At 43.8% G+C, this 14,164-nt stretch overlaps 1 protein-coding gene across 4 annotated transcripts in view; it reads left to right on the plus strand.

The window, feature by feature from the left end:
• The window catches only part of Pcgf3 (polycomb group ring finger 3), a 46,227-nt gene that overhangs the window by 19,200 nt on the left and 12,863 nt on the right, over nucleotides 1-14,164 (plus strand). For 3 of the 4 annotated variants that reach the window (XM_041632135.1, XM_041632134.1, XM_041632136.1), the window contains 2 exons: nucleotides 4,205-4,312; nucleotides 5,376-5,464. In XM_041632135.1, the coding sequence (XP_041488069.1) occupies nucleotides 4,205-4,312; nucleotides 5,376-5,464 (197 nt within the window). The remainder of the gene's footprint in view (nucleotides 1-4,204; nucleotides 4,313-5,375; nucleotides 5,465-14,164) is intronic. The other variant, XM_041632137.1, reaches the window with a different exon arrangement.

A 14,164-nucleotide genomic window follows, 5' to 3' on the forward strand; every position in this document is an offset into this window, starting at 1 on the left:
AACTAGAGCTTTCAAATGTGTCATTAAATTAGTAATATGAGGGCTCTCCAATTGGGGGGGGGGGTCGTTTGAGTTTTTGTTTGTTTGTTTGATACAGGGTTTCTTTATGTAGCCCTGGTTATCCTGGAATTAGCTCAGTAGACCAAGCTGGCCTTGAACTCACAGAGATCCCTTACCTCTGCCTCCCAAGTGCACCACCCCTGCCTATCTCAGTTTTTTAATATATCACTAGTGTTATGAACTTACCTCTTAGAATAGCCTTCATTGTGTCCCATAAATTTGGTATGTTGTATTTTCATTCAATTCTAAAATGTTTTTATTTCTGCTGGGTAGTGGTGGTGCACGCCTTTAATCCCAGCACTCAGGAGGCAGAGACTGGCGGATCTCTGTGAGTTAGAGGTCATCCTGGGTTACAAAGTGAGTTCCAAGACAGACTCCAAAATCACATAGAGTAGTTTTGGTCTCCAAAAACCAAAAAAAAAAAAAAGTTTTTAATTTCTATCTTGTCTCATTTTTCCTTCAGTAATGAGTTGTTCAGTTTCCATGAGTTTACACACTTTCTGTTGTTGATGCCCAGCTGTAGTCTGGTGGGCTGATGAGATGCAGAGTGTTTTCTTGTATCTGTTGAGACTTGCTTGTGTCCAAGTGTATTTTCAATTTTAGAGCTACTGAGAAGCCATGTTCCTTTATGTTTGGGTGAAATGTTCTATAAATATCTGTTAGATCTTATGAGACTAGTTAGCGCCAGCACTTCTCTGTTTAATTTTTGTGTGGATCACCTGTCTGTTGGTGAGTGGGGTACTGAAGTCACTCACTCTCACTGTGTGAGGGCCAATATGTGATCTTAACTGGGACTAGCAGACACACCTCATTCAAGACAACTCAGTGGCAGAGTGTTTTTATTGGGAATAGTTGTAGAGTCTCAGATGCCATTCTGCTTCTAAATTCCAAGAGAATTCTGTGCTTTGCTTTGCTTTGCTTTGCGTATGTGGACATCACATGATTTACAGTCGATCTTCTCCATAACTCCACCATGGTGCATCTCCTTGCATCTCCCTGCCACATGCACCGTTTGCAGTGGCTGCATAAGATTCCTTGGGGTAAGTGACCTTACTCTGGTTCCATGAGGCACCTGTTGGATTTACTTTGCCAGTTGATTCTTAACAGTGCTGAAATAGTCACAGCCTCTGTAGGGATGCTGTTGAGCAGAGGAGATAGCATGAACCTTAGAACAAATATAACTGGCTCAGCTCCAGTGTTGCTAATGCGGCTCTTAAGTTGTGTGTGATTCTCCAGTGTTACAAATAAAACTTCCTTACAGGTTGACTTGCTCACCTTTTAGATAGATTACTAACAGAATTTTTTGTGTTGTTGACTAAATTTTAATGAATTATATATAGCCAGAAATTTCCAATTTCTGTATCTGTTTGTTTGTTTTGGTTTGTTTGTTTGTATGTAGGGTCTAACTAGCTCTAGCTGGCCTTGAACTCACTGGGATTAATGGGTTGTGTTTCTGTACCTGTACATACCTGACACTGGCCATATTATACTTTTTATTTGTTTGTTTCTGTGACAAACACCCTAGAGTTTTGTCCTGTTGTTTTAGGGTTTTAAGTCTATGGTCATCTGGTTCTGTTAGTTGTGGGCCATGGTAAAAGGGAATGGCAGAACAAAGTTGCTTACCTTATGGTGGCTAGGAAACAGGAGCAAACAGAAAATAAGGACTAGGAGCAAGCTCCTCTTAAGAAGCCTGCCCAGGGGCCTACTTCCTACACCTCTCAGGAATGCAGTCGGATCACCCACTGGAGGAGTTAGTGCTCTCCTTATCCAGTCACCCCCCCAAGAGCCCCAGAGTTGGCAACTTTAAAAAAAGACGTTTCAGTGTCAGACCACACGGGGGGTATTATTATTTTTATCCTTTTTTATTATGATAGGTGAAAAAAATAAGGAAATAGGCAGTAAACGGGGTGATAGATGCTGAGTTATTTCTGTCTTTGGTGACTTCCTTATCATTGATCTCTGGGCCTTTGGTATTAAGGTCACAACTCTTTGTGAGGCTACTTTGGGTGACTTCCCTTTGTCAAAACTGTTCCATGCTCTGGTTTCAGGGCTGCCTTTCATACAGTTGTAATGGGAACCCCTCTTCATTTGTTTATTTTATGTATATACGTGTACATGTGGCGATGCATGTGTTCCCTGATCTATGTGCTATGATTGGATACAGAAGTTAGGGGACAACTTGTAGCAGTTAGTTCTCTCTTCCACCATGTGGGTCACAGTTCAGACTCAGATTGTCAGCCTTGGTGACAGGCGTCTTTAACCACTGAACCATCTCTGATCCTTCCCTCCACTCTAAAACGGTTCCTTTTCTGGCCAGGTACACAGTTTATACATCTTCGGTACAGTCAGGTTTGGCAAAGCATCTGTTCAGGCTGGACATGTCCAGAACATATTCTGGGCTCCCTAGGGGTTACATGTCTACAGGGAAAGACAAATGTGCAGATGAAAAGTTTAATAAGGCCAGGCATGATACTGTAGTGATATTTGTATTTTTAATAAATAAAGCTTGCCTGAAGTTCAGAGAGTAAAACAGCTGCATTGATCAGCCTACAAACAACATGCTTTTAACCTCAGCATTCAGGAGGCAAAAATAGGCTAATCTCTGTGACTTAGAGGCTAGCCTAGTTTACACAATGAGTTCCAGGTCAGCCAGTGCTACCTAATGAGACCCTGTCTTAAAAAATAAACAAGTAAAAATTTTTAGCCGGGCAGTGGTGGCGCACGCCTTTAATCCCAGCACTTGGGAGGCAGAGGCAGGCGGATCTCTGTGAGTTCGAGACCAGCCTGGTCTATAAGCGCTAGTTCTAGGACAGGCTCAAAAACCCTGTCTCGGAAAAAAAAAAATTTAAGTTTATTTAAGAAAGCATTTCTTGCAGGGCAGTGGTGGTGCATGCCTTTAGTCCCAGCACTCTGGAGGCAGAGGCAGGTGGATCTCTGTTCTGGTCTACAAGAGCTAGTTCTAAGACAGGCCTCAAAGCTACAGAGAAATCCTGTCGCAGAAAACAAAAAAAAAAAAAAGGAAAAAAGAAAAGAAAGCATTTCTTGGTTGACTACATATAAAGTCTTTTACTGAGTTACTTGTAGATTTTTGGTTTGAACAAATCATTTTAAGTTTCCTTTGTGTTCTGAGCAGTGGCCAGGATCTGATGCATGTCATTTGAGTTTGAATTTTAGTATCATGGATGGAACTTTTACTGAAAGTCAGAAGCAGATTTTGTCTCTTGTAATTGATCATTTCCTCTAGCTAATGGAGCTTGTATGCTGACCATTTAAGGACAGACCATGCTGCTTTCTTGAATAGTAATCCCGAAAAACACAGTAATCTGAAATGCTGGACAGCTTCATGACTAGATGCTTGTCTTTAAGAATAAATTTTCTCTGTAAGCTGGAGGTTTCTGCTTCCTTTTTTTTCTTACATTTCTTTCATGGCCACTGCCGCCTACAGCCAGTTGGGGGCAGTCTTCACCCAGTACAAGACAGACATGGCCACTGTTGTAATCTTTGATGTGACCAAGGGACCTTGGCACACAAACACAGTCTTCCAGGACAGGGTTGTTCTGGGTCTGTTCTTGTCTTCAGGTGCATCTACTACCCTCAGCCCGGTGAGAACTCTTCTGCACTTGATGGCAGCCAGATGGTTGTAGATTGTAACCATCGTGGCTGTAGGGACAGTGGGAGCACTCAGCAGCTTGTGCCAAAATGGCGTATAGTATATAAGAATGCACTAACAGCCACATTGTTAGTGGTGATGTATGAAGGGTCATCTGAGCCACTTCCTCGGGACCTGTCACAGTCTGGGGAGTCCCTCAAACTACTTCCATAGGATCTGTCATGCTCCATGTGACGAATAACCCCACACCATCCTAGAGGGCTGAGGAGGTTGTGTCGTAGTCCCGGAGCAGGATCCTACATCTCCAGAGCCTGTCTTGCTGCCCCAGTTCTTCCTACCTGTGTCCCGTCTCAGTGTTCTCAGATACCTGCAGCATGGGCATTACGGTTCCCACTCCGACCTGTGCTTACTTTCTTACTAGTATCCTTCAGACTCATCATCTAATCTGCAAGTTTCTTTGTGTGACATCAGTGAGCAGTTTTACTATTTAAGTCCTTTCCTATTGAACATTAAAATTGTTTCCATTCTTAATAGCGGAAATGAGGAAACAGAGGGAATTCTATCACAAACTGGGCATGGAGGTACCAGGTGACATCAAGGGGGAGGCGTGCTCAGCAAAACAGCACTTAGATCCCCGCAATGGTGAGTAGCTGCTGCATTAGGCCACAATGCAATTCAGAGGCTTTCTCTCACAGAGCACTTTTTCTCAAGGCTTAGGTGGTCTGCCCATTTTCTGATTGTTGTTGAAAAGGATCTTCATCAACCCTGGTAGCTGGACATGTGGGTTAGACTACAAGAAATATAGAAAATACCTAGAGGTCATGTGGAAAAAACGGTAGAAAGTAGATATCCTTAAGATTCTAACTTTGCTTAATTTATGATAAAGAGGTCAAATGCCAGTTGGATTTGAGCATAAAATTAATTGGTGCTTTTAAAGTCTGTATTTAATAAATTATTCAAATCTTGGGTGCTGGCACTTTGCCGGCAGGACCACTCAAGACCACCCTGTATGTGCTGAATATCCAGATCCCTGTGGGAGCCAGACTACGCGTGGGCGGGGGTAGGTTAGGGTGGATGGAAGTGGGAATCTGGTCCCAAGCGTGTGTCCAACAGCAAGGCTCCACGAGCTAGACTACTTAGAGGACTAAGGTTGCTGTGGTGAGTACTGAGTGGTCCTGGAGGCTTGTCTCTGCTTTGCTCACCAATTCTGGTCACTTCTCCATCTTCTGAGTCCCTTAAGACATTAGTCCAAATCCACTGAGCCCCTCAAGACACATAATCCAAGACCTGCCTCACTCAGCTGCAGTCATAGGGTTTCCTACCACAGAGTTGCTTCGTTCCTTAGCTGAAATGCAGAATGGTTTTAACTGCTATCACTGGGCTCTTTGTATGTGTGAGTGTCAGCATCATTTTTAATATACTGTGAACTTTTACAAGTATTATAACATTGGATTTCTTAATATGGGTTTTGCTCATCCAAAATGTTTGGAGCCAAAAGTGTTTCAGAATTTGTTTTTTTTTTTTTTTCATTTTGGAAAAGTTGCATATAATATTTTAATTCTGCCTTTTTCTACATACAGCCTGTCATATGGGGTTAAGTCTAGAAGTTTACACTTACACCTCGAAAAGTTTTACATACTAGAACTTTTGAATTTTGGATTAGAGATATTTCAACCTGTACAACATTTTCTATTTGTGCTAAAAGGTGAAACCAAAGCAGACGACAGTTCCAATAAAGAGACAGCAGAAGAGAAGCAGGAGGAGGACAACGATTACCACAGGAGTGACGAGCAGGTGACAATGCCTCCTCTGTGAACCCTGGCATGTGTGCATACTTCAGTGTCTCATGAAACTGTAACAGGATAAAATATCATAGCTTTTCTTTATATTCCTATTTATTTGTTTCAACAATCAAAGCAGTACATGGTGACTGTAGAGCATTTCAGACATACAGAATTCACAATCAGATTGTTTTCTCCATCCATGGAAACACTCACTATTAGTGGTGTGGTCCCTTCTCTGCTGTGCCCCCAAGGGAAGTGACCCTTCAGCACGATGAAGGGAAGTGGGCGTGCAATGTTGAGAACTCCCCATGTCTTATTTGCCACATTATCAGCTGAGAAAACCAGACCAAACAAACAAAAACCGTATCAAGACAGAAGTGCCACAGAAGGATCTGATAAAACTCCATATCCCTGTCTACAGAACTTCCTAGTTTGTGAGTTCTAACAGTTTTGATGCTTTTGATAAAATAGGATCATTGTCTTACTAAAACGGGAGTAAGGAAATACCATGGCTGTCACTGTGTTTAGAGGCCCTCTCCCAGGGGCAGGGAAACACGGATGAGACAGTTAAGAGGAGTAGATGCTGTATTCCTAGGAAATGCTGTCTTACATAAAACCTGAGACAATCCACTGAAAACAGAACTTAGCTGATTGGATCAGCAGTGCATGTTGGGAATAGGCAACAAACCAGTGCACACCACCATCAAGGATTTTTATGTGATTTCCTGGGAAAGAGAGGTCCTTCCCCAGTCTGACTTTAGACATGATGCCAAAGTCGACAGGAAAGAGCCACTATATGACTCAGTGGGAGATGAATGCGCATCAGTAGTCATGAGATTGCTGCACATAGTGGGGTGATCTTGGCCCTATTAGAAGACACAGTAACATAGTAAATGAAACATTGGCTGGAATGGTGGAATCTTTTTTAACATGTCCATTTCTATAGTTAATGATAGTCGGCACCACAGAAATAGGGTGGGTTTGCAGATAAATGTGGGATAAGTGTTCTTTCCTGTGGTGAGAGGACCACTCTGACAACCCTTGTGTGCACAAGCAATGCAGTCATCTTGGAGGGGCCCCGGTCTCATCTGCTGTGCTGATTCTGAGCACCAGTAGTAGCAGGTGACAGCAGGTTTCATAAGCCCTGCTCTGTAGGCCGTGTGCCTGCCAGCATTTCTGGAGCAATAGTGTTCCTTGCCTGGACTCAGTCCTATGCTTTTGGAAGCCACTAGGTATCTAACCCTAGCCCAGGCCTGGTCATTGCTTGTGTCCTTTTCTTTTTTATACCAAATATACTACTTGTTTAAGTGTTTCTTAAAGCATATATAGGGAGTGAATTTTGTTCTTGTTTTCGTAGTGGTCTAGCTTTTGGAGCTAAACTCTGTGTACTTGGTCTCACACAGGCTGCACACTTCCTGGGTGCCGTGGGTACAATCCCTGACACTTACAAGTTGTGCCTTACAACCCTATCTTTTGCAGAGGCATGAAGGCTGTCATCTTGCCTTTCTGGATAAGTGTTCTCCTGTGTCCACCTGAACCCCCTCTGCTATAGTACTTTCTGCTTCTTTTCATTGATATTTAGAGGATGCTATTTGTGCTGATCTCTGCATGGAGTTTGTGCTCCTCCAGTGTCCAGGTTCTAGTTTACCTTTTTGTTGCTATGATAAACAATATGACTGAAAGCAACTTGGGGAGGAAGGGATTTGTTTCATTTTTCACTTTATGGTCCATCATCAAGAGAAGCCAAGATAGGACATCGAGGTAGGAACCTGGAGGCAGGAACTAAATCAGAGACCACAGAGAAACACTCTTACTGACTTCCTTTCTATGACCTGCTTATTTAGTTTTCTTTTATAGCTCAGGACCACCTCCTTAGTGTAGCAGTGTCCACAGTGGGCTGAGCCCTCCTCCATCAGTCATCAGTCAGCAAAATGCCCCACAGACATTCTCACAGCCCATTTTGATGTAGGCAGTTCCTGCGTTGAGGTCCCCTCTCTCTAGATGTGTCAAAAAAACAACCAAGCCGGGTGATGGTGGTGCACACCTTTAATCCCAGGAGGCAGAGACAGGCAGATCTCTGTGAGTTTGAGGCCAGCCTGGTCTACAGAGCTAGTTTCAGGACAGCTCCAAAGCTACAGAGAAACCCTGTCTCAAAAACCAAACAAACCAACCAGCGTTAGCTATAACAAATCTACTCTTTGTCTTTGTCAACTTGACATATAGACATATCACTACTAAACCATAACCTTTCCTTTTTCATTTGTCCCAGGATTTTATGTTAATATGAGAATATAAAATATAGTGCAACTTTAAAGTGATGAAACTTCTTAAACACTGTGGGACTTTAAAGTTCAGGGTCTTGGGACTAGAGAGATGGCTCAGTGAATCTCTTTAAAAAGTCTTAATTCTAGGTCCCTGTAAAATCAAAGCCAAGTTAAATACATTCTTGTTTCAAAAGGAAAACCATCACAGTTGCTAGGTGATGGTGGCATATGCCATTAATCCCAGGACTTGGGAGACAGAGGCAGACCAGTCTAGACTGACCTGGTCTACAGAATGAGCTAGGGCTATGCAGAGAAACCCTGTCTGGAAAAAAAAGAAAAGGAAAGGGAAAAAAAATATCAAAAAACAATCACAGTTAAGGAAAACCAAAGTCCAGTAGTGTAGCTCCAAAAATCTTGTGGCTCAGTGTCTGACATCTTGGTTCTTGTGGGTTCCAAAGGGCTTGGGCAGCTCCCTTCTTTGCCTCTGTCATGCCTAGAATGCACAGTTCGTCTCAGATTAGGTTCAGGTCAACTCCCTTCCACATTTGCCTCTGTCTGTGATGGTCTCCTCACTGCCCTAGTATTTCCAGCTCGTCAGTAGCTCTCCTGGCCTCTCATCAGGGAGACTCCAGTCCCACATGGCACTAAGCCTCAGGTTCTCCTCATGACTCTTTCAGTTTCGGGGTTTTCACTGCAACTGAGGCTGCGCCTTCATTAACGCACCCCTCACACATTGGTCCCCCCCACTGGACCATAGTTTCTGTGTGTGATCCTGAGGGAATACTTGAACGATCTCACCTCCATGATGCTGGTCTCTTACTAAGCACAACTGATATTTTTAGCCCCAGCTAACCATCATCAACTGTCACTTCAGAGGTTCTGGTCTCCAGTTAATCACAGTTGTTCTCCAGCTCCAGCTCACCAGAAGTTACAAATTCTTAATGAAAAATATCATCTAACAGACATGGTAGCTCACACCTTTAATCCCGGCACTCAGGAGGCAGAGGCAGGTGGGTCTCTGAGTTTGCGGCTAACCTAGTCTACCCTCTCTTTCCCTCTCTCCTTCCCTCCCTGGTGGAGTCTGAGTTACTCTGAAACTTCACTAGCCAGGCCTTCACTGTCTGTGTTTCTCTCCAATTGTCTTGAACAATTAACTCATGAAGCCCAGAGCAGTCAATGAGTTTTCCAGCCCAAAGCTCCAAATTTTCTCCCTTCATCCTGTAAAACAGTCTAAGACATTAAAGCCAGGGTCAGGTCCATCACAGTATCAGTTACTAGTACCAGTTTCTCTCTTAGTTTACTCTCAGTTTCTGTGATAAAACACTGGCCAAAAGTAGTTTGAGAAGGCAAGAATATATTGACTTCCAGGTTACAAGTCCGTCATGGAGGGCAGCCAAAGCGGGAGCTGAAGCTGAGACCTTAGAGGAGCACTGCATGGTGCCTTCCTTTCCTTGGTTTGCTCACCTAGCCTTCTTATACAACACAGTACAGTTTAGAGGTTACCCCCCCGGTAGACTGGGCCCGCCTCTATCAATTAAAGTACAGGAAATTCCCTGCAGATGTGCCCACGGAGCAGACGAAGGAGGCACTTCCTGAGTTGGGTATGTCAGGTTGACAGTCCAGTTGTGCAGAGAGCCCAGGGGAACGACTCTTTAGTACTGATGTGGCTGTCCTCACCTGCAGCCCCATCTTCTCGCCTCCTAACCCTAACCTTAAGCTGTAACACCTTCATAACTGTCACTCTGCCTATTCCTCAGTTTCCTTGCCTGTGAGATGGTTGGTGCTTATAATATCTTCCCAAGGCATCTGTGCGGTATAGTTGAAGCGTGTGTTACACAATAAAGCACCAAACCAGCTAAGGAGAAATTGGTGTTGGCTTTACACTTATGTCTCTTATTAGTGTGTTCTAACAGGTGTTTGTCTTGGGGAGCACAGGCTGTGGTCCACATTCTTGGTGAGTGTGCTGTCTCCCAGTCGAGTTCTGTGCTGTGCTGTTTCTCTGCTTTGGTTTCTGACTTTTCAGGCTTTGGTGTTGCCACTTCCCTTGTTTTCTCTCTAGACGTTTCTGTGTTCTGATGCTTTAGGTATGCACGTAATGTAGAATTTTATGTTGCATTTTTAAACACATCTTGAAGATCCTGTTTTACAGTTATTTCCATTGGAGTAGCTATCTTCTTCTTCCCTTTCCTATTGACCCATCCTCAGGTTGTTTCTTCTTTCTCACCCATAATCTGGAAATACTGTTTTTCATGGTACTCTTAAATATTTGAACATGCTTAAGTTTACATTTTTAAGTGATCTAATGCTTTGTTTCAGGAGATTTTTTTATGAATCAGAGTTGGGCTTAATGAAGTTATTTTAATTTTAGGGTAAAAGAAAAAGAGATGCTCAGAAGAAAGTAAGACACTGGGTGGTGGTGGTGCACACCTTTAATCTCAGCACTCAGAAAGCCCAGGCAGGCAGCTCACTGTGAGTGTGAGACTTGCCTGGTCTACAAGTGCTAGTTACAAAGCTACAGAGAAACCCTGTCTCAAAAAACCAAAAAAGAAAAAAAAAAAAAAAAGAAAAGAAAAGACAGACAGACACATCCAAAAGCATGAGCATGGCCTTCAGAGGAGTCAGGGTCACTGCCATTTGTAATTTTACTTCCCACCATAAATTGTTGCTTATTTTACTAAACCTTTGGCATAACCAGGTGACTCAACACCTGTAATCCCAGCACTTGAGGTGCTGGGGTGAGAAGATTAGCACAATATTGAGGACAATCTGAATGACACCTTCTCTCCATAAAATATAACTTTACGCACTGGAGAGATCTCAGGGGTTAAGACATTGACTGCTCTCCAGAGGTTCAGGATGGCAGTTTACAGACATACACATACACTGATGTACATATAGCCAAAACACCATACAAAATAAAAGTTTTTAATAAAAAAGCAAAACTTTAAAAATATTTTAATAATCGGAATATATTGTATGCAATTTTTAAAAAATTAATAACTTTAAAAAATAAGTTTTGTTGTTTTTGTTTTTTGAGACAGGGTTTCTCTGTAGCTTTGGAGCCTGTCCAAGCCTGTCCTGGAACTAGCTCTTGTAGATCAGGCTGACCTCGAACTCACAGAGATACACCTGCTTCTGCCTCCTGATTGCTGGGATTAAAGGCATGCGCCACTACCACCCAGTGAAGTTTTTTGTTTGTTTGGTTTTTAAGATTTATTTGCTATATATATAGTGTTCTGCCTGTGTATATGCCTGCACGCTGGGAGAGGGCACCAGACCTCATTACAGGTGGATGAGCCACCGTGTGGGTGCTGGGAACTGAACTCAGACCTCTGGGAAAGCAGCCAGTGCTCTTAACCTCTGAGCCACCTCTGCAGCCCAAAGAATAAAGTTTCTTAAAAAAATAAAACTTAACCAAACCAAAATAATGTTGGTATGGTTTAGGGGAGATTGTTTGTGACAGGGTTTCACTAAACCATTCTTGCCTTGAGCTCACTATTTAACCAAGGATGATCTTGAACTTCTGATCTTCTCCTTAAATGCTAAGAACACAGCTGTGCACAGTCTGCACCCAGTTACGGTGCAGGGATCAAACCTGAGCTTTATCAAGCAAGCACGTAACCAAGCTGCATCCCCAGAATTCTTCCCTAACAGTAAAACGTGGATGCAAAACTAAAAGTTGTGTAGATTTAGTTAAGTGTCATGCTTTTGTGGAGTTTGGTGTTAGTTTTGTTTGTGATGCTAGGGTAGGACATCCTAGGCAAGTGCTTGACTGCCGGGTTACATCTCCAACCCTCTTTATTCTTTCTACTTTTCATTCTGTGACAAGGTCTCAAGTTGCTCAGGATACTCTTACCTCAGCCTCTTGATTAGCTGAGATTAGAGGCTTGTGCCACCATGTCCAGGTCTTTTGGTGTTCGTTTTATTTTCCCACAAATATTGGATTTATCTTCAGTCTTTCTCTTTTGTGTGTTCTGTTTATATGCCATTTCAGACCAAGTGTGTCTATAGTAAACATTTTTGAGTTTTTGTGTGCTGCTGTATTTATTACTGTCACCTCTCATTTGAATAATTTAGTAAACTTAGAATTCTAAATTCACGATAATTTTAATCACTTACCACCAGGCTGTCTTACATCTTTCAACTGCACTTTGTGCCTTAAGCATTAAATATTAAGACAGAAAATGGACGAGGCATGGTGGCATATGCCTTTAATTGCAGCACTTGGTGGGCGGGAGCATAGGCAGGCAGACCTGTGAGTTCCTGATCAGCCTGGTTCCAGACCTGTCAGAGCTACATAGTGAGACTATCTCAAGAAGGAAGAAAAGAGAGAGGAAAGAAAAATGGAAAACTAATAGAGCTAAGGGAATAGTTCAACGGTAGAACTCTTGCCTGGTATGCACAAGGCCCTAAGTTTGACATCCTCTTCCCGACCCAGGACCAGAAAGGAAGGAACAATGAGAGAAACCAGTAAAAGGACAGGCTGCCCAGCCCTATGTGATGTTCCTGGTCTCTCCCTTCTTGAGTTCACTGCTAGCTTAGGCAGGAACATCTACTGGCATTCGATGGCAGGAAGGTCTTGTCCTCTCTGCGGCCACCGCTGGGTGACCACTCTGGCTTGACTCCAGCTCTTTTATTTGGTCAGTCGGGAGTTGGATGGGGCCTGTTCATGGTGCCCCCCCCCCCCCGAATAGAAACTGCCCCTGTTTGTTACCTGTCTTCACTGCTAAATAACCCCAGGAACAGGCTTGTGGGCAGTGAATGATTTATATGGCCTTTCTGGGGAGAGAGGTTTAGTGGACGCTGAGAAGTACAAAAAGCATAGATCAGTCCAGGAATGGGGGCTCACATCTCTAATTCTTCTGCTTAGGATGCAGACGCAGGTGGATCTTTTGAATTCAGTACCAGCCTTGTCTACACACAGAGTTCCAGGCTATGCATAGCTTACACAGTGAGACACTATCTCACAACATAAAAAGTAGGTTAAGTTTCTGTACTCAAAATCATGTTTTCTGAAGAATTGACAAGACTTTTATTTATTTTCCCATTTCCTGGGGCAAGGGGTTGAAGAGGTTCTGTCTGTGGGCACCCCATCTATTTGCAGTTGATCAGGCTCCCCACCCAAGTCAGTCTAACTCTGATTTGGGAGTTCCCAGCTCTCTGGGTATCTGCCTCTGCCTCATGGTGGTTGTTGCTGCTCCACACAGGGAACCTCATTCTTTCTGCTCTTCATTTCCTCTTCCTCTCAGCTTTGCCCCAACTTGAGTCTTTCCTAGGTCCCTTTTTTCTTTCTCTTGCCGTTGTTCACAGTGAAAAGGCTATCTGGGCAGAACCATCACCTATGTTGCATTCTTCTCTGTAGATAAGACATGTGTTGCTACACGTCTCTTTTCCTGAGGCCTGATTACTTCTTTTGGGACAGCCTGAGTAGCAGGTGGTTGGTGAGTGGGCAGGTGGCTCCAGTCACATGTGTGTGTGTGTGTGTGTGTGTGTGTGTGTGTGTGTGTGTATGTATCAGTGTCTGTCTCTCCCTCTCTCACTTATTTCCTCAGAAGATGCCTTCTGCAAGAGATTCTCACACCCAGAAACCCCACAGTGATCAAGGGGCACCTGCTAGCACAGGGGTAGGAATGTGAGTCTTATTTCCATAAAGGCCACTCCTTAGCTCCCTAATGTCTACTATGATGGGGCTTTGTTTTGTTGTTTTGAACAGCCATTCTGGGCTCTGGGGGTCCCCAACTGACATTGATCCCTGCACAAACTGTCCTCCTCATGGGGCTCAGGAAGATATGCTGTTACCCGCACCAGGTCCTTTCTGTGCCCCCCCCCCACCCCCCGTGTATCAATCTCATCTACCTCAGTTCAGTCTCTTCTCACTCTGAATTATTCTTGAATTTCTACTTAGACCTTCCCAGAGGACAGTCATGGCATGCACTGACCCTTGGGGAAGCAGCTTTCTGCCTTTGAGTTTCTTGCGGCTGATGTAAAATCCAGATCAGATGCTACTTGGCAAGAGGGGAAGGCATCAGAGAATGTGGAACAAGTTCAGGGGGTAGTGGGGAGGCAGGAAGTAAAAGCCTGTGGCCTGGTTCTCTGAACAGTCTCTGATGCAGAAAGGGAATTCCTGTGCTACCTACAACAGAGCATGCCCTTCACCCTAGGGTCTCAGCGTCCCCCACATACACCTGAGGGTTTCCTGACCACACCTGAGTCCTCTAGCCAGCGCTAAGCACGGGCCTACAGACCTCACAAGATGCAGACTCTGACGAGAACACACGATAGCCCACAGCTTGCAACCATTTAGCTAAGCAGGTGTCAAGTGGGGCCACTGTAGTCCCTTCACAAAGTTCACCAGGTGCTTCCTTTTTTAAAAATTCCTCTCTTATATATTACATCCCAGCCAACAGTGTCCTCTTCCCCCTCTCTTCCTGTGGTTGTTTGAAAGA

Source organism: Microtus oregoni, unplaced genomic scaffold (assembly GCF_018167655.1).
Source record: "Microtus oregoni isolate MIOR12 unplaced genomic scaffold, Mior012 000040F_ref0000088, whole genome shotgun sequence".
Taxonomy (NCBI): Eukaryota; Metazoa; Chordata; class Mammalia; order Rodentia; family Cricetidae; genus Microtus; species Microtus oregoni.